At 45.2% G+C, this 20,401-nt stretch overlaps 1 protein-coding gene across 1 annotated transcript in view; it reads right to left on the bottom strand.

Moving 5' to 3' along the window:
• Positions 1 to 12,291, bottom strand: part of IQGAP1 (IQ motif containing GTPase activating protein 1) — a 101,582-nt gene extending 89,291 nt beyond the window's left edge. The window contains exons 1-2 of the mRNA XM_028122080.2: positions 12,155 to 12,291; positions 10,320 to 10,419 (exon numbers count right to left, since the gene is read on the bottom strand). Of these exons, the coding sequence (XP_027977881.1) occupies positions 10,320 to 10,419; positions 12,155 to 12,209 (155 nt within the window). The 5' untranslated portion in view covers positions 12,210 to 12,291. The remainder of the gene's footprint in view (positions 1 to 10,319; positions 10,420 to 12,154) is intronic.
• Positions 12,292 to 20,401: the final 8,110 nt, after the last annotated feature.

The following is a 20,401-nucleotide window of genomic DNA, read 5'->3' as shown; positions in this document are numbered from 1 at the left end:
GTTGCACGCTCCACTGACTGAGCCAGCGGAGGCCCTATGTTTACTCTCTCCCTCATAAGCATGAATAAATCTTTTACCAATCAACAAACATTTAACAGCTATTTCCTTATGTCCATCACTATCTTTAGCTCTGCACTGAATAAAAAACGTATAAGAGAGTCCAACACTCCAATTAGACACAAAGATACGAGATAAAACAAAACAAGACATGAGACAAATCGGAGAAGTGTCCTGATACAGTCAGAGTGGCAGGCCAGAGACTGCAGTAAGCAGCAGGTAGGCGCGGAGAGCACCTGCCCGTCAGACAGCCCCGAAGTTAACATCTCCCCAAACCAGCTGACGTAAATGGTGGACTTGACTGTTGCCCCTTCCGTGCGGACAGAGGCTGACAGCGCCAGTACTGGTGTCACACAGAGCGGGGCTCGGGACTGCACAGATAGTTACAAGACCGGCAGACAAGGGATACTAATTCATTTTTTCTCCTCTTTAAAATAAAAATAAAAATATACAGTCGTGCTGTATATCAAGTTCATCATCATTCTGCTTCCTTACCGGTAGTGACTGTTGCCGTCAGTATTTTTAGAAGCAGTAGGACTGAGTGGCAGACTGACCTGGTAAGTACTTGCCAAACCTGAAATCCAGATCTACCACTTAACCAGATGCTTGGAACTTTGCTTTCTTTTCTGTTAAATGTAGATAAGAATAAGCACCTCATGGGCCTTCAAGAACAGCTGGTCAGACAATGCATATATAAAGTGCTTAGCATGGGGCCTTGTGTATAATAAGTGCTCAATAAACGGTCCCTAGGATGACAACGAAAAGGCAGAGGACAATGATCTTGGGGCAGACAGAAAATATCTTCTAGCATGACGTCCTTGCAAATTGCAGGTTGGGTTTTGGGGTTTTGGGGTTTTAGTTTGTTTCCTTTTAGCTGTTGTAAAAGTATCTGAAGTATTGAGGTTTCTGTAATAAAATGCCTTATTAAAAAATAACAAAGTAATTCTTCCCGACATAGAATTAGAAGAAAAAAATTTTAAAAACAACATTCAAGCTTAAGCAAGTAAACTTTTTCTTCAAAGTAAAACATTAACCAGATCTTTCGCTTATTATATGTTTAAGATGTTTGGTTCACACACTGTCAAGGCACAGGGATCAATCAGAATACCAGGAGCTCCTCTAGAAGAAAAATCAAGCGGCTGAGTCCTGATTTGATCAGGTAGGGAACAGAACCTCTGCATTCAAGTGGCACTTCACTCAGTTTGCTCAAAGATATGGTCTCTAGGCAACCAAGTCCCAAATTTTAAACAAACAGCCCAGTCAGATGAATCACTTCCGGATGGTCTCACTTTGCCTACCAGCACTTTCTTACACAAATACTTCCTGTGAAGGAGTTTTATTTAGCAGCTCAATTGGAAACAGCGAGGAGTCCGTCAAATACCACATGGCTTAAAAATGTTCAAAACAGGTCCTGTGACCAACAGATCCCCAAATGGTTAAACTTTGAAGCAGAAGAAATTATGCAGAAATCAGAGACAGGTCCCCATGCAAAGCCAGAAAATTAAATTCCTAGAACATGCTAACGTAGGCCCTCAAATATATTTTTACTATTTTTTCGTTGGGAATGTTAAAATATATAAACACAATTGTTACTCTGACCTCGAAGACCAGAAGAAATATAGGCCAAATTCGATCAAACAAATGGCCCACTTAGCCCAGTTAGACTTTCCCAACCTTGACTGGTGGACAATCCATATACTTAGCTGCCCAGTTAACACCGGTTTCCTGTGGTCACACCCACTCCAAGACTTACTGAAAATAAGGGGAACTGGTAAAGTATTTAACCCAACTCTTGGCTGCACACTCCTTTGTTCCCCATGAAAAGAATGCTATGTGTCACACTATATTCTTCATGAACTAATTAGAGACCATTTCATCTATTAACAAGAACAGAGGGAAAAAGAGTTAACAGTCCAAAATGAAAACTGCAATAGGACAAAGCAACTATCATTAACAGAACCAGGAAAAAATTCAAGACATTAGAAAATCACGTTAGTAAATCAGAACATAGATGTGAGACGCCTATCTAGAATGCTGATTTAACATAAACAGACAAAATGAAGAAGAGCCATAAAACAAACTATACAGATCTAACCTACCAACAGGTACCCCAAGACAGAACTAATAAATCAGAACCAATTATTAAAGGTTTAACAACTTCCTAGAGCTAAAACAAAAAAAGATAACATAAATCAAGAGTCTCCACATTACAGGCAAATTACTAAGCCAACATCGACTCTAATATGTAACTCAAGGAAACTTTGAGAAACAAGAATTTCTCAAGTTTCAAATCATGAAAAATTGTAAAAAAAAAAAAAAAGTTATTTGTCACGGAGCTAAAATCAAGTTAGCTTCATTTAGATGTTTCTTAGTAAGTACAAGAAAATGAAGTCCTACACCTTTTCTCAAGAAAAAAGAAATATAGGCGCACCCAGGTGGTTCAGCAGGTTGAGCCTCAGACTTTTGGTTTCCGCTCTGGTAGTGGGATTGAGCCCCAGGGCAGGCTCTGTGCTCAGTGGGGAGTCTGCTTGGGATTCTCTCTCTCTCCCTCTGCCCCACTCCCCACAAAATAAATAAAATCTTTAAAAAAAACAAAAAGGAAAATTAACTTTGCCATAAAAGAATAAAGAGTCTAGAAACAGAACTATACATAATTTAATATTTGACAAAGCAGATATCAATTGCTAATAGCTAGTAAAAAGATTGCGGGGTTTTTGTTTTGTTTTTTGTTTTTATGAGGTGGGGGGCAGCGGGGAGAGGGAGAAGCAGACTCCCTGCTGAGTAAGGAGCCCAAGGAGGGGGCGGGGCTCAGTCCCAGGAGAGCAGGACCTGAGCCAAAGGCAGAGGCTTAAGCCACCCAGGCACCCCAAGATTGCTTTTAAATGACAGAGTAATTTAGAAACACGAGATTTAAAGACGTAGATTTCTAAGAAAAATTAAACCATTAAATCAAAGAAAAGTCAACAATATAAACTTCACATTTTAGGGGCGCCTGGGTGGCTCAGTCGTTAAGCATCTGCGTCTGCCTTCGGCTCAGGTCATGATCCCAGGGTCCTGGGATGGAGCCCGCATCGGGCTCCCTGCTCAGCGGGAAGCCTGCTTCTCCCTCTCCCACTCCCCCTGCTGTTCCTGCTCTTGCTGTGTCTCTCTCTCTGTCAAATAAATAGATAAAATCTTTAAAAAAATTTTTAAAAATTTCACATTTTAGCAAGGCTTTAGAGAAATTAAACTATCTAAGCTTTGAATTGATAGAAGAAATTACAAAGAGAAAGATTTAACACCTAAACTGCATAAAATTTAAAACTTCTGTACAGGGGCGCCTGGCTGGCTCAGTCAGCCAGAGGTTGTAGGTTGGAGCCCCACAATAGGTGTAGAGATTACTTAAAAATAAAATCTTCAAAAAAATTAAAATAATAAAATTTCTGCACAGTGAAAAAACAAATAAAATGGAAAAATCAAGAGAAAATGTTGGTAGTAAATACGACAGAAGGTTGACATCCATTACAAGACAGCTCATGACCCTATCAGACAAACATTATCAACAATTTGCATAATAAAATAAAATTGATAAACAAGTACATGGGAAAAATGTTTAAACTACCCAGCAATCAAAGTAATACGATTTTAAACTGGAATTAGCCTAAATAAATTATGGATGTTATATAACCACTAAAAGTAGTAATTAAGACAATAATATAGCAATTTAAAAATCTAACTTTGTGAATGTAACTATCTAAAAATTATGTAGACGGTTCTTCCTTTTACTTAAGCCTTTTTCTTTATTATTAAATTCATGATCGTTGTAAAAAGCGTTTTAAATATACCAAAGGGTACTAAAATAAAAAGGAAAAGTCTTCTCACACCCTCCACCCCCACTCCACTCCCTAGAGGTATCCTCTATTTCCAGCATTTCCTTCCAAACAAAAGCTTAAGTCTGAAGTGAAAAACTAGGGCTACCAACCTTTAGGACCTTGAAAGTGCCCAGATGATTCTCCAGAAATGTTTATTAATGCCTCAACATCTTCATATTAAATCTGCCTTTGCCCCAGGGACCAGGATGAACAATATATCTACTGGGTGCCTACCACATCTCAGACACTATGCCAGGCACGTAACCCTCACAGCACCTCCGTAAGACGCAGGGTATCTCCACTCTGCGAAGTACAAATTTAGGTTCACTCCCTCAGGTTAAACAACTTGCAAAACCAGAATCAGAACTCACACCTGCCAAAACTGAAAGTCCTCATTCTTTTCACTTCACGTATCTCAATGGTCAAGGTTTTAAAAACATTTTGTTCAGACTTTTAAAATGTCTTTCATTTAATTTTAAGTATTATGAGACTACAGTCATATGACTTTTCTTAGTACTTAGTACTAATGATAGCGGACTGCCTAATATATACAGATTACTCTCCACATTTTTTTTAAAGATTTTATTTATTTGTCAGAGTGAGAGAGAAAAAGCACACTCAAGCAGGGGGAACGGCAGGCAGAGGGAGAAGCAGGCTCCCCACTGAGCAAGGACCCCCACCCCCAACATGGGACTCAATCCCAGGACCCTGGGACAGGCAGACACTTAACTGAGCCACCAGGCGTTCCTACTCTCCACATTTTTAAATTGTAACTTTTGCTGTGTCTCAGCTACACTACAGGGTAAACAGCAGTAAAACATTTTTCTGGCCACACTAGGAGCTAATCCTCCCATCTGTAACATTGTTACCATGTACAATGTTACATGAGTTTGAACAACTTTAACAAATATACTTTAAATGCAACCAACTTCTTACCAGTGAGTCTATCCAAGGCAGGTGCACCAAGGTAAGTTTCAGAAAAGAGAAGAGAGGTTTTCCACCTGTGTCACCATTTTAAGAGTTAAGAAGAGGGGTGCACAGATGGGTCAGTCAGTTAAGCGTCTGCCTTCGGCTCAGGTCATGATCCCGGGGTCCTGGGATTGAGCCCCGTGTCATCGGACTCCCTGCTCAGCCGGGAGCCTGCCTCTCCCTCTCCCACTGCCACTGCCGCTGCCGCTGCCGCTGCCGCTGCCGCTGCCGCTGCCGCTGCTCCCCCTGCTCTGTGCCCTCTTATCTAACAAATAAATAAAATCTTTAGAGTTAAGACTAAATACTACGCCATACTTCACTTTAGTAATTATGAATACATGAATGTACCCAGCTTGCAATCAAACGTACCATTAGGTAGCTACATTTATGTGGCCCCCTTACTCACACAGGGTCTCATGAGGCAATTAAATTAGTTTTCTCATCTGTAAAAGGAGAGCATAGGTCAACCTCCTAAAAATGAAGTGAAATTCCTCCATTTGAGAATTCTAGAAGCTGGTGGGCAAGCTGTTCTTCTGAGCCACCTCACCTATCCATTTTTTATTTTCTTGCCTAATTAAATGTCTTTAACTTGTTTTCATGATCACAGTGTGCCGGCCTGGATATATCCGGATGTTACTGGAATTCTGATCCCAGGAAGAGGAGAAGAGATCTAAAGAGCCCAACCTGTTCAATGCCAACAACAAAGACATATGCACAAAAGAGAATCTGTTCTCAAGAACAGATTTCCTTCCAAGGTACTTTCTCAATTCCACCAAATTACAGAAGGAGGAGTGTCACTGTCTAGTGCTGTGCTCTTGTTACCATGTCGTCTCTGACAGTCTCCAACCAGCCAGAGCCCCTCCTCCCCTTCTATAAGGGGGCCGGGGCACCCTGCCCCTTTAGGTGGGATATGGACACACCAAGAGGAAGGCGCTCCATGACAGCAAGCCTCTGAAAGCACACATGCTTCATTGTCAAACTCAAAGACTGCTGGGGTTATCCTTCTTACTGTGACCTTTAACCTAAATGAATTTTCTCCTGGCTCTGCTCAGACGTACTCCGCACCTGCAGACTGCCTGATCTGCCCAGCCTGATGTGTGCTCTTCTTGGGGCTGCACATGTGGACATTCTTACTTTTCCCTCTACTGCTTCCTCCTGACCAAGACTCGAGCCCCTACCGTACCTCATAAATTCAAATTTCACCTCTCTCGACTAAGTGAAAATGTTACACGCCTCTACTGTACAATGGCTCCTTAGCCAGAACAAATGTAAAGCACAATCAGAACAGGCAAAAAGATACAAAATCAACCCACATTTAAAGTCCTTGGTCTGCCCTGGAGCCCTTAGCAAGAAGCCCTGAATCTTCAGATGATATTTTACGCTATCTTATTAATTTCCATATTAAAGCTACCTCCAAAAAAATAGGAAAAAGCAGAATCTCTATATTCTCTTTTTTCCAACCACTCCCGGTGCACACTTTTATGGAACCACTCATAAATTTTCGCACTTAACCTTTCAGGGAAACACAAACCCACACCCACACAAAAATGTCATTTCTCTACAAATACCCTTACACTCACTATCTCCACGCACTCATATTCATGCTCTCTACACAATCTCTCTTCTCATGAAACAGCTCTATTTCAGGTACGGGAGAAAATGGAGTGCCCTAGGATACACAAAGCAGCCACTGTACTCGAAGGGGGAGATTTTAGTGGGAGGAACATCAGTATCATAAACAGAACTAAAGAGGGGAGCCTTTTTTCCCTTGGATCTCTCTGATCTTTCTTCCTGGACTTGGAAGGGTGTAAATTCCAGACCCTCGGGCTCCTCCAAATTGGGAGGCGTGGAGGTTGTGAGGGAAACAGGATGGGGGCCAATCCAAAAAGGCAAACTGGGCTCTCACTAGAGGGGAAAGTGGGGCCCTAGCAGCACCCAACGGGAGCTGAAGGCCCAGCTAATACGGAAGGGCAGGTGATTTGTCTGTGGTTTACCTCACTTTTTCGGGGTGGCAGCCGCCACTTCAAATGGCCAATAGGGATCCCAGTCTTTTTTTTTTTATTTTTTTAAAGATTTTATTTATTTATTTGAGAGAGAGAGAATGAGAGAGCACGAGAGGGAAGAGGGTCAGAGGGAGAAGCAGACTCCCTGCCGAGCAGGGAGCCCGATGCGGGACGCGATCCACATGGATCATGACCTGAGCCGAAGGCAGTCGCTTAACCGACTGAGGCCACCCAGGCGCCCCAGGATCCCAGTCTTCTTTTCTCTGCAGGACACCCCCAGGCTTCTCCCTAGCCCTCTCTGGTAGTAAAATCTAAAAACACGCTTCCAAAGTGGATTTTCTAATCAAAGCTTTAAACCACCACCACCACCACCACCACATCCTGTGATTGCCTCCATAAAAAAAGCCAGGCACATCTCCACAACGCCAGGCCAAGAGGGAAACATGCCACTACTATACCCTTCCTTATAACCCAAAGCATAAAAAATAAAGACTATCCCAAATGTCTCACTGCCTTGGTCACTTCCTAAGTTTGCAAAAGCGTCCAAGTAAAAAATCCCCCAGGTGATCATGGATGTTAAAGGAAATAGGCTACTTTTCTATTCTGGGAAAAACATCTGACAGAAAAGAATGCACCCCAGAGTAGATGGAAATGTACCTTGTTACTACACAGAGAAGGAAATGTGACTGACAAAAAGCACCATTGTCATCAGGCTATCATAACCCAGCATGAGGTTGAGTTCCAAAAGCCTTTTAAATCTTGCTTCTCAACTACGGGAGCCCATCAGAACCACTGGAAGCATTTAAAACATACGGGTGTCTGCACCTTCCAGCCCAGATCTACTGAACCAGAATCTCTGTGGTAAGGCCCAAATATCTGTATTTTTAAGTTTCCCAGGTGATCTAACGTACACACTTGGTTAAGAACCACAGTATGGATTTTTTTTTTTTTTTTTTTTTTTTGAGAGAGAGAGAGAGTACCGGCGGTGGAGAGGGGCAGAGGGAGAGCAAGAAGCTGACTCCCAGCTGAGCAGGGAGCCCGATGCGAGGCTCAATCCCAGGACTCTGGATCATGACCTGAGCAGAAGGCACTTAACTGACTGAGCCACCAAGGCGCCCCTGAATTGATTTAAAACAAAAAACTATTGCTCAGTCAAGAAGACCAATGCAAACTCAGGCTCTGGTGTCCTCGCTGAAATAAAACATTTATTTAGTTAGTTAGTTAAAGATTTTATTACTTAGAGAGAGAGCAAGAGAGAGAGAGAGAAGGAGAGAGAGAGCAATCGCAAGCAGGGGAAAGGGCAAGCAGGGGAGCAGCAGACTCCCCACCGAGCAGGGAGGCCAACACGGGACTCAATCCCAGGACCCTGGGATCATGACCCAAGCCGAAGGCAGCCGCTCAACCTACTGAGCCACCCAGCTGTCCCTGAAATGAAACAGTTAAAGCAGAGGAGTAGCTGAACCACATTAGTGGTAGCAAGGGAATGGTAGCCAAGACACCCTCTGTTAAAAGGGAATTTTACTGTGGAAACCCAAGATTAAAACAAAAGCAGAACTGCTTCAGATGGATAAGGAAGTTGGGGTTCTTCCCTCTCATTCCCAGGTCACCTCAACAGAGACACCTAAGGCTTCACAGAACACAAGATGGTCTCTCAGATATCAGCTGCAGCTTTCAGATTCTTTGATCTTCCAAAAATTAGACCTAGTCCATGGTTTAAGTAACAGAGGACCTAATATTTTCCCCCCACGGGGCCCTTACTTATACAAACTTTGTATAAGTAACACCCCCTTTTCTGATTACATATTCACTTCCTGCTGTCTAACCTTCTGTTTATAGAAACAAGTGTTATTACATTCTCCCCACCTAAATCACCACTAAGTGATTTACTCATGGGAGCAAGTAGCTAAGTCTAAGGAAAAGCTTTAAAGCTCAAAAAAGAAGCCTGGATTCAAAACACCTAAAGCATGTTGGGGGCGCTGGGTGGCTCAGTCCTTAAGCGTCTGCCTTCGGCTCAGGTCATGATCCCAGGGTCCTGGGATCGAGTCCGGCATCGGCCTCCCTGCTCAGCGGGGAGCCTGCTTTTCCCTCTCCCTCTGCTGCTTTCCCTACTTGTGCTCTCTAGCTCTGTCAAATAAATACATAAAATCTTAAAAAAAAAAAAAAAAAAACTTTCTAAAGCACGTTAGAGGTAACACCAGGGACAGAAAAAGGAAAATGGGACCAGGGAGGGGCACAAAAGGGACTCCAACTTTGTCTTTTGAGAGGAAAAGGAAAAAGGCTAACACTTGTAACTTCAGGAATACAGGATGTTTGTTGTACTGTTCTCTGGACTTTCCTATCGTGTTTTAAGATTTTCAGAATTAATCAAACCAAACAAAAATACTCTTGTTTTTTTGGCACCATTTGAAACACCCTTGATTGTCATTAGACTTTGATCACAAATACTTTTTTTTTTTTAAAGATTTTATTTATTTATTTGACAGAGAGAGACACAGCAAGAGAGGGAACACAAGCAGGGGGAGAGGGAGAGGGAGAAGCAGGCCTCCCCGCGGAGCAGGGAGCCAGATACGGCGCTCGATCCCAGGACCCTGGGACCATGACCTGAGCCGAAGGCAGACGCTTAACGACTGAGCCACCCAGGCGCCCCACAAATACCTTTCATTATCCGGTGCTGCTGGCCTTTTCCACCAAAGCTCACATATAGGAAACAATGATCTGTAATTACATCTATCTGCCCGGGGGCCTTGCAAAGGAACACAAGCAACAAAACAAAAGAAATGAACGCCTGATAGCAAAACTGACACTCTAAGAATAAGACCACAAGGTCTTGGAGCATCTGAAAAAAGGAAAACTGCCCTTATACGTTCACTTCACGAAGAATGCAAAGGATGCTGACTTTGGTAAACTTTGAACATTGCCAAATGGATGGGCCTATTCCCAGGGCACTACCAAGCAGAAAATGAATCCAATTCATACATAAATCAAAACCAGTGAAGAACCAGTGAAACATTAAGGCCAAGAACGTCAAACATGCTATTTCTGGGGCACCTGGCTGGTTCAGTCATAAAGCATGTGACTTTTGATCTCAGGGTCCTGAGTTTGAGCCCCATGTTGGGAGTGGAGCCTATGCAAAAAAAAAAAAGTTTGCAAAACAAAACTGCTATTTCTCCCCTACAGCTGGTAGTGCCCAAAACATGCGTCACAAGGGCAAAACTAAACAACACAAATCGGGAAATTTTTCAGAATACCTAAGTGCCCATCAGAGAGTTTCACAATAAACTGCCATCAAGGCTACTTGCTCCCATGAGTAAACACTCTACTTATACTTATTCCTTCAAACTACCAGCCTCCTACCTCGACACCTACAACACATTCATAGAGATCTTTATCTGTGTTCACACCATAACAGCTCCCTTCTCTCCAGCCGGCCAATCTTTACCTCTTTGCTTCTTCCAAATGACAAAGGTACTCATAAGCCACATTCTGACGTCTCCGCTCATCCATCTCCTCTGCAGTGAGTCTCTCATTATCCAGGACAGCTAGAACATGAAAGAAAGAATGTAAACACAAGAATCTGTAACCTTTCTGAGTGACAAAAGAATGCCACAGCATCAAATTCCTGTTAGTCACCTAGAGAGGCAGGGTAACCTGTGGACAGCAAGATGTACTACAATGACTCTCCTAAAACAGGAACTATGGGGTTTCAACTACATTCATCTTACCCCTTTTAAAAGTACGATAATATAAACATTATTTACAATATAAACAATAAATTGTATTGTAACTTGAAAAATACTGAGTTGAGATTTTGGCCCAAATTTGTTCTATCCGCCAGACTCTAAATACAGAGCTGATCATGTTGTTTTCCCTTTTTTATTAATAACCCAAGCCAGCAGTCATTGAGAACTAAGTGGTAGTAATTGTGCTAAGCATTTTACATGCATCCTCTCACTGAAGCCCACAACAATCCTGTGATTATCACTCCCGTTTTACAGATGAGTAAACAGACTGGGTGATCTTAGCTCCACCGCTAATAAGCGCTTGGATCCGGATTCAAACCCAGGCAGTCCGTCTCAATCTGCCTCCTTCATGGGCAGCCAGGGTATGGCATAAACTCCAAATTTCTTGGGATGGCACTCAAGGCCTTTCCCAGTTTGGCCCCAACTACTTTTGGAAACTCTTCTCCGTCTCCCTGCCCCTCCTCCTCCCACCACTGTGCCCTTCCACCCTTCAAGACCTTAATTCATGCTCTTTCCTCAAGTTTCCTCTCTGACCCCACCCTGCCCTGTCGAGCTTTTACATCCTTCAAGGCTGTTGAAATGTGGTTACCTGTGTTCCCACTGCCCCCCCCAAGCCCCTCCTCCGCACCCACCCTACTGCTTTTGCCTGGCTGGTTCAGCACCTTTTATCTTTATTACACCTTACTATCATGAGGGTGTACACCTGCCCCTCTGATTTAAACGTTCTTGGAAGGCAGGGCCTGGTCTTACTCAATCTTTAATTTCACAAAGCGACACAGTGCCGCAGACATAACTGTTGAGTGAAATTACCCTAAAAAGGGGCCATTATGCCCAGAATATAAACTAAAAACGAAATCTCAGGATTCCAAAGGACTCTCCTTCGGCCAGTGGTATCTCTCGCACCTACAGTTCAATGACGCCCCATGGACAGCCACAGAAAATGAGATTCAGAAAAATGAGGAAGTCATAGGGCTGCCTTTTTTTTTTTTTCTTCTTGTTTTAATTTTTGAAATTCTGACGAGGGAACTAAGCCCGAGAAAGGTGAAGTGGCCCGCCCGGGGCCGCCCCTCTCCGCTGGCCGGGGGCCGGGGAGGTCCGCACCCCGGGTCCAGCTCGCAGGGGGGGCAGTCCGGGCAGCGCCTCCCCCGAGAAGCGCGAGCGGAGCCCGGGTCTCCGGGACACGCCCTGCCCCGGCCTCCTGCCACCTCACACGAAGCCGTCCCCCCCCCTCCCCGGAATCTCGGCGGCTCCAGGAGGCGGGAGGCGCTGGGTGGGGCCCTCGGGTCGTGGCGCCCCGGCCCAGGCAAGGAGACCGCCTGCGTCCTGGCCACCGCCTCGGAGACCGGGCTGGGCGCCTCGCCGCCCGCCACCCCTCCCTCCCGCCGCCCGGCCCGGCCGGCTCTTCCGGGTCCGCGCGGCCCGCAGCCGCCCTGCCGCACCCTCCCGCCGCCGGCCCGAGCCCCCGGGAAACCGGCTCCCCGGAGGCAGCGAGCCCGGCCCCGAAGCCCCAGTGCCGCAGAGCCCCCGCACTCACAGCCATAGTGCGGCCGGGCCACGCCCAGTCCGTCAACCTCGTCCGCGGCGGACATGGCGGCCGAGCCCGGGTCTCTGCTGAGGAAGCGGTGAGACCTTGAAGGCGCGGCCGGCGGCAGCTGCAGCTCCTGCAGAGTGCGCGGGCTGCCCCGCTCCCTGAGGCCCCGCCCCGCGCCGCCGGCCCCACCCCGCGGCCCCGCCCCGCGGGCCCCGCCCTGCCGCGCCGTCGGGAGCGGGCGTAGAGGAGGCGGGGCCCGCCCCGCGCAGTAACGCCCTCAGGAGGTGGAAGGAAGGAGGCGGAGTCCGCCCGTCCCTGGAGCTCCCGGTCCTCTCTGCGCCACAGGGAAAGTCGTCCCCGCCCTGGAGCCCCGCCCTGCGGGCCACCGCCCCATGGGCGCGTCAGGGACAGAAAAGGCCGCTTTACTGAAAAAAACCGGAGTGTTCCTAAACCAGAGAAAAGGTTGCACGAAGAAAGAGGCATTCCAGAAGAAACAAAAGTTTATGGGCCGGGATTAAATTCAGCATTAAATAAATGCACATAAAAGTTTGAAAAAGAGGCACCTGAGGGGCTCAGTCGGTGAAGCGTCTGCCTTTAGCTGGGGTCCTGGGCTGGAGCCGCTCAGTGGGGAACCTGCTTCTCCCTCTCTCTGCAGCTTCCCCTCCTTGTGCTCTCTCTCTCTGTCAAATAAATAAGTTTTTAAAAAATAATAAAAATAGGGGCGCCTGGGTGGCTCAGTCCTTAAGCGTCTGCCTTGGGCTCAGGCCATGATCCCAGGGTCCTGGGAATCGAGCCCCGCATCGGGCTCCCTGCTCTGCGGGGAGCCTGCCGCTCCCTCTCCAGCTCCCCCTGCTTGTGTTCCCTCTCTCGCTGTGTCTCTCTGTGTCAAATAAATAAACCTTAATAGTAATAATAAAAGTTTTAAAAAGGATTGAAATTAAAAGCACGGCCCCCTCTTTTCTCCTGCCTACTGAACTAAACTCCTTTGCACCAAAGGGTTCGAGGAAGGCGTCCTTTGCAGTGGCCCAAACTCTTCTTGTGGGACACAAGGAGGACCCAGACTGCCACAAGGGTTGCGGGGTCTGGCAGTCCGGCCTCGTCCCCTCCCAGATTCGCCCGCAGGCGCCAGATTCCAACTGCTCAGCCACCCCCCCTCCCTCCTATTAGAGAAGTGGTCGCTAAAGCAGGAGAACTGTCCAAGCTTCCTTCCCTTGGTTTCCCTGCCTCTGTTCTTTGCAAGTTCTTCTTTTTTTAGGGGATTCTTAGCCCTTTTTAGGGATGCCCCTTCTCCTTATGGCTTGTGGCCTGCACTTAAAATACTGGTATTCAACGGAATTCTGTCCTTAACCTGTTCCGTTTTTTCCTTTGCCCACTCCTTCTCGGTATTTTTATTCCCACTCAACCTTATACTGGCCGAAGAGCTAGCTGTGAATGTACATCTCCAGACCAGACTCTAGAAGACTTGCCTCAGTTTTTTCAGCTGTGTAATGGACACTTTCACTTGTAAATCCTGCAGACACTTCAAATATAAGGTGTTGAACACTGACTTTTCCTGCTATATTCTCTGTTAATAGAAGTGCTCATTGGCCTTCAGGACACCCCAGGCTCCCTGCCTCACGCCCTACATGCAGTTGGTATACTAAAGGACCTTGCTTTTGTCTCTATCCCCTCTGTCATTATACTGCTTAGACTGTCACCATCTCTATTGCTCTCTTCTGCCAGCCAGCTCCTCACTGTCACCAGCACGTGCTTCCTAAAGTGCAAATGCCCCTTGAGGTCCTCCTTTTTACATTGTTTCCCTATTATTCCCTTCAGAATATGGTCCAAATTCCTTAGCATGTCAAATAAGCCCCTTCACAACCTGACTCCAGGCTTTTTTTTTTTTTTTTAAAGTAGGCTCTGCCCCCAACCTGGGGTTTGAATTTATGACCCTGAGATCAAGAATCATATGCTCTACAGAATGAGCCTGCTAGGCACCCCCTGACTGGAAACTTTTTGCTCTAGCCATTTGCAATCTATTAGGTCTTTCTTCAAAATATCGTGAGAATCTTGAAACCCTAGAACAAAACACTTTTCATTAAAAAACAGGCAAAGGTTTGGGGCGTTAGGGATGATTCAGTGGGTTAAGCTCTGACTCTTGATTTTGGCTTAGGTTATGATCTTAGGGTCGTCAGATCCAGCCCCCCCATCCCCACACCCACCCCACACTGGGTGTGGAGCCTGCTTGGGATTCTCTCTCTTCCTCTCCACCCCCAACCCCCCAACCCCCGCTGGTGTGTGCGCGCACTCTCTCTCTCTCTCACTCTCTCTCTCTCTCTCAAAAAATAAATAAATAAAACAGGCAAAGATTTAATTTATTACAATTTCAAAAGTTCTTAAACTGTCAAGTTCAGCTCAGAAATTTTATTATTTTATGCCTGGCATATTTTACCAATCACTTTTCAGAAACTTTTAATAATTTTTGGTCCCATTCACAAACTTAGTTAATTCAACATCCCCAAATATTTAAAATTATGTCTCTAAACTTAATTTATTAGATTTTCTATTCAAGGGGCACCTGGGTGGCTCAGTTGGTTAAGCGAATGCCTTCGGCTCAGGTCATGATCCTGGAGTCCCGGGATCGAGTCCCACATCGGGCTCCCTGCTCAGCAGGGAGTCTGCTTCTCCCTCTGACCCAACCCCCTCTCATGCTCTCTCTCTCTCTCTCTCTCAAATAAATAAATAAAATCTTTAAAAACAAAAAAAAAGAGTAGGGGCTCCTGGGTGGCTCAGTCAGCTTAGCGTCTGGCTCTTGATTTCAGTTCAGGTCTCAGGGTAAGATCGAACCTAGCCTTGGGCTCTGCACAGGGCATGGAGCCTGCTCAAGATTCTCTCTCTCCCTCTGCTCCTGCCCCACCTACAAAAAAGAAAAGAACTATCATTATCTCCAATTTACAGATGAGAAATGGAGATCTAGTAATTCAACTGAAGCCACATAGCAAGAGGCAGAGCTGAAACTCAAACCCTAGGTCTAATGACAAAGCCCACGTGCCTGGTCAATAAACACAAGATTCAGGGAAATACACGTTAAGATCAAAACTGGCCCCTTAGTACTTCTTGCCTATCAGGGTAGCAATGTTTTGTTTGTGTGTTTGTTTTAAAGATTTTATTTATTTATTTGAGAGAGAGAGAATGAGAGATAGAGAGCACGAGAGGGAAGAGGGTCAGAGGAAGAAGCAGACTCCCTGCTGAGCAGGGAGCCCGATGTGGGACTCGATCCCGGGACTCCAGGATCATGACCTGAGCTGAAGGCAGTCGCTTAACCAACTGAGCCACCCAGGCACCCTGTTTTGTTTGTTTTAATTGATACTGTTGGCAAGGGGATGAAAAAGCAACCACTCTCCTGTGCAGCTGGTTGGGCTAAATTGATACAATCTTGCTGAAGTCCAATTTGGCATTATGCAGCTGTCCTTCAACCAAGGAATCCTCTCTTGGAATGTATCATAATGGAATTTGTTTTAAAGATTGTATTTATTTATTTGAGAAAGGGAGAGTGAGCACGAGAAGGAGAGAGACCACTGGCAGGGGGAACAGCAGAGGGAGAGGGAGAAGCAGACTCCCCGCTGAGCAAGAAGCCTGATATGGCACTGGATCAGGACCTGAGCCAAAGGCAGAAGCTTACCGGACTGAGCCAGCCAGGTGCCCCATAATGAAATTATTTTTAATGTGCAAAAATTAGCAATAAATATGCTTATTGGAAATGTCCTAAACGCCCATCGCTAGGCTTTTAAATCAGCAAGGGCACTTCCACACAATAAAATTCTATACAGCCATAACCGTGATGATTTGTGGTTCTGGTCAGGCTTGACTGGCTACAAGGGATAGAGACCCACTTGTTTTACCTCTAGAGAAAAAAAGAGTAGAAGAGAGGCATTTAAAATAAAGATATATATGGACTAGAACTGGGGCAAGAAAAACAGGACTAGGGGAGCCTGGGTGGCTCAGTCGGTTAAGTGACGGATTCTTGGTCTCAGCTTGGGTCATGATCTCAGGGTCCTGAGATGGAGCCCCATGTCAGGCTCCACTCTCAGCAAGGAGTCTGCCTGAGGATCCTGTCTCCCTCTCCTTCTCCCGCTCCCCCAGCTCACTCTCTCTCTCCCTTTCTCTCTCTTTCTCCCTCCCTCTCAAATAAATACTAAATATTTTTTTTTAAAAGAAAAACAGGACTAATGGAAGGTTGAAGGCATCTCTGCTTCTCTGCAGGTCTGCTCTTACCCAATTCTTTTTTTTTAAGATTTTATTTATTATTTTTTAAAATCTTTTTTTAATCTTTTTTTTAAGATTTTATTTGTTTCTTTGACAGAGACACAGCGAGAGAGGGGTAGTAGGAGAGAGAGAGGCAGGCTTCCCGCTGAGCAGGGAGCCCGATGCGGATGCGGGGCTCGATCCCAGGACCCTGGGATCATGACCTAAGCCAAAGGCAGACGCTTAATGCTTAATGACTGAGCCACCCAGGCGCCCCTAAAGATTTTATTTATTTATTTGTGAGAGAGAGAACACAAGTAGGCAGAGCAGCAGGCAGAGGGAGAGGGAGAAGCAGTCTCCCCACTGAGCAGAGAGCCCAAGGCGGGGCTCGATCCCAGGACCCTGAGATCATGACCCGAGCAGAAGACAGACGTTTAACCTACTGAGCCACCCAGGCACCCCATCTTACCCTCCTCTTTTTGACCACCAGCTTCCTCCATTCTAGTTTTTTCTGCTCCTTCACAACTCTGACTTCTATTTATTTGGCTTGCCAGGGCCTTAATTCAAGGTCACAGCATCCTTACACCATCAGCTCCTTTGAGGATAGTCTCAGTTGCCCAGTTCTATAACCCAGGAGAAGGCTTGGACCAGCTCATCTTTTCACCTCATGGGTATATCTCTGACCGCCCACAGGTGGGCTGCCCTTCAATCGGATGCCAATCCTTTAGTTCAATTAGCTGTGGTCAGGAGATAGAGCCAATTAAGGATAGAAAATTATGAGCTAGGCAATATTTCCTTCAATGGGACGCTGGGTATGCAAATGATGATCCGTATTTCTAATATGATGGTTAAGTGAAAATAGCAAATTATGAACTGATAAATATATTATGATACAATTTTGGTTTAAAAGTATAGAAATAGGGCGCCTGGGTGGCTCAGATGGTTAAGCGTCTGCCTTCGGCTCAGGTCATGATCCCAGGGTCCTGGGATCGAGTCCCGCATCGGGCTCCCTGCTCCTTTGGAGCCTGCTTCTCCCTCTGCCTCTCTCTCTCTCTCTCTGTCTGTCTCTCATGAATAAATAAATAAAAATCTTTAAAAAAAAAATAAAAGTATAGAAATAGGGGCACCTGGGTGGCTCAGCCATTAAACGTCTGCCTTCCGCTCAGGTCATGATCCCAGGGTCCTGGGATCAAGCCCTGCATCGGGTTCCCTGCTCGGCGGGAAGCCTGCTTCTCCCTCTCCCTCTGCCTACTGCTTGCGTTCCCTCTCTCGCTGTATCTCTCTGTCAAATAAATAAATAAAATATTTTTTTAAAAAGTATAGAAATAGTAAGGCTTGAAGTATATACATCAATATATTAACAATGGTTTCTCCAGGTGGTGGAATTCCAATGGATTTGTATGCAATTTGTTTATTTGCTTTTTTGTATTTACCAAGTTTTCTATAATGAGGTACTCAAAATACTCTTTCATCAGTAAGTATAAATATGAATCAAGTTAGTAACTATGAAATAAATTAATTAAAATTAAATTACAAAATAATAAGCCAAATGGTCACTTTGGCAGAGGGAATTGCTTCATGACCTCAAGGAATGTTTAGACTCATGGTAGTGGAGTGATATTAACAGTATAGCTTCAGATAAGCACCATGGTAGAAGTTTCTCTTGGCCTGGGATACCTTTAATCCCCTTATCTGCCTGGGAAACTACTATTTAACTTCCCAGACCCAACTCAAATGTCACTCCTCCCCCAGGCAAAATTAATCACTTCCTCATTCATTTTTCAGTAGCACTTTAGAAACCGTGTCTTCAAAAATAAGTCCCAAGTTTTTCACATTTTAATACTTCTGAAATCATGATAGGTCTTACAATCAGTATTAAAAAAAAAAAAATAGCTACCAGATAGAGAAGTAGGTGGAAAAGTAACATGATGGTCATTTCTTGCAAATGTGTAATCTTAACTAATTTCTCAGGAAAGGTCAAAGAACTTTCAGGGCTAGAATGGATGACAGATTCACTCTTTTTTTTTTATTTTATTTTATTTATTTATTTGACAGAGACAGACAGAGAGAGAGGGAACACAAGCAGGGGGAGTGGCAGAGGGAGAGGGAGAGGCAGGCTTCCCGATAAGCAGGGAGCCCGATGCGGGGCTCGCGTGACCTGAGCTGAAGGCTGACGCTTCATGACTGAGCCACCCAGGTGCCCCTGACAGATTCACTCTTCAGGAATAGTTAAGTGGATCCAAAAAAGTTAGACTCTTCACGCTAGTAAGTCAGTCCAGTGATAAATATATGCTATTGTAGATCAAGTTTTTTAAAAACGTATACATTTGAGGGGCACCTGGGTGGTTCAGTGAGTTGAGTGGCTGACTCTTGATTTTGGCTCAGACCATGATCTTAGGGTCGTGGGACTGAGCCCCATGTTGGGCTCCCCCACTCAGGGGGGTCTGCTTGGGCTTCTCTCCACTTCCCTCTGCCCCTCTTCCCACTTGTCCTCTAAATAAATAAATAAATAAATGAAATCTTTAGAACATATACATTTGATAGGATAGTCTTTTTTTTATTACTATTAAGTAAACTCTACCCCCAATCTGGGGCTCAAACTCATGATCCCAAGATCAAGAGTTGCGTGGTCCACCCACTGAGCCAGTAGGTGCCCCTAGGATATTCTTAATGTCCCAAAAGGCTGTTGGAACTTGATGATGCAACCCACAATCAAAGTTGTCTTTGAGGGGCACCTGGGTGGCTCAGTTGGTTAAGTGTCTGCTTTCAGCTCCCGTCATGATCCCAGGGTCCTGGGATTGAGTCCTACATTGGGCTCCCTACTCAGTGGGGATTCTGCTTCTCCCTTTGCCCCTCACCTCAACCCCACCCCCCACTTGTGCTCTCTCTCTTGCTCCCTCTCTCTCTCAAATAAATAAATAAAATCTTTAAAAAAAAAAGTTGTCTTTGATTCCAGGAAGTCTATAACCTTATATAAGTCTATTATAGCACAGAGCTCATGGAATTATAATTATTTACTTACCCATCTTCCCAAACAGATCATTAACTCCTCGAAGAGAGCGGTCTGACTTTAGACACTTCTTCAACCTCACAGTTTTTCAGAAAGGAGCAAAATGTTTTAACTACCTGTTTATAATTGCAGCCATTTACCAACTACTTACTATGTTCTAGAATGTGCTAGGTGTCTTATATATATTGTCTTATGCAATCTTCACAATAATTCTATGAGACAGATATAATTATCCTCATATTATAAATGAGGAAACAGGTACACATAGGTTAGATATTTTGCTCAAGGTGATAAGATTCAGAGTTAGAGGGGTGCCTGGGTGGCTCAGTCGTTAAGCGTCTGCCTTCGGCTCAGGTCATGATCCCAGGGTCCTGGGATCGAGCCCCACATCGGGCTCCCTGCTCCACGGGAAGCCTGCTTCTCCCTCTCCCCCTCCCCCTGCTTCTGTTCTCTCTCTCGCTGTGTCTCTCTCTGTCAAATAAATAAATAAAAATCTAAAAAAAAAAAAAAAAAAAAAAAAAGAAAGGATTTAGAGTTAGGAACCGAGCTAGGTCTTCTAAAATCTCTGGCCGATTGCTATTCACTACCACCTCCCAGTTTATAGACGGTGTGTCAGTGAGGCGTTGTTATTCACTTTTTGCACGTGCCTAATTCCCTCTGGAAACCCTTCAAGAAACATTTATGAACATCTGTGTCCTGGCCTAGGGACGACTGACACCAGAGACCCGGAAGCTGTGGGAAGAAGCCAGGAAGTCAGCCCAGAATGGAGTTGGGGCATTGGTTTCTGGGCTGGGGTTAGAATAAGCCGCAAGGCACTACTGCAGTCTCGGAGCTAAAGACAAAGGACAAATGTAAGGACCCATCAAGATACATAGTGAGGAACCATGAGCTCAGAAGGCAGCCAGATCAAAGTGTGGAGAAAAGAGGTAGCTGAAGCAAGGAACCACCTCCTTCACAGGCCTGGATCCTGGGACAAGCCTGCACCGGCAGGGCTCTCTCATGGCATGTCTTTTAAA

The sequence above is a fragment of the Eumetopias jubatus genome, unplaced genomic scaffold (assembly GCF_037043125.1).
Source record: "Eumetopias jubatus isolate StellerSeaLion01/CBP00866 unplaced genomic scaffold, mEumJub1_p1.0 scaffold_7, whole genome shotgun sequence".
NCBI classification, from domain to species: domain Eukaryota; kingdom Metazoa; phylum Chordata; class Mammalia; order Carnivora; family Otariidae; genus Eumetopias; species Eumetopias jubatus.
Note: the sequence above shows the minus strand (reverse complement) of the source record. Positions and strands in the feature narration are given on the sequence as shown.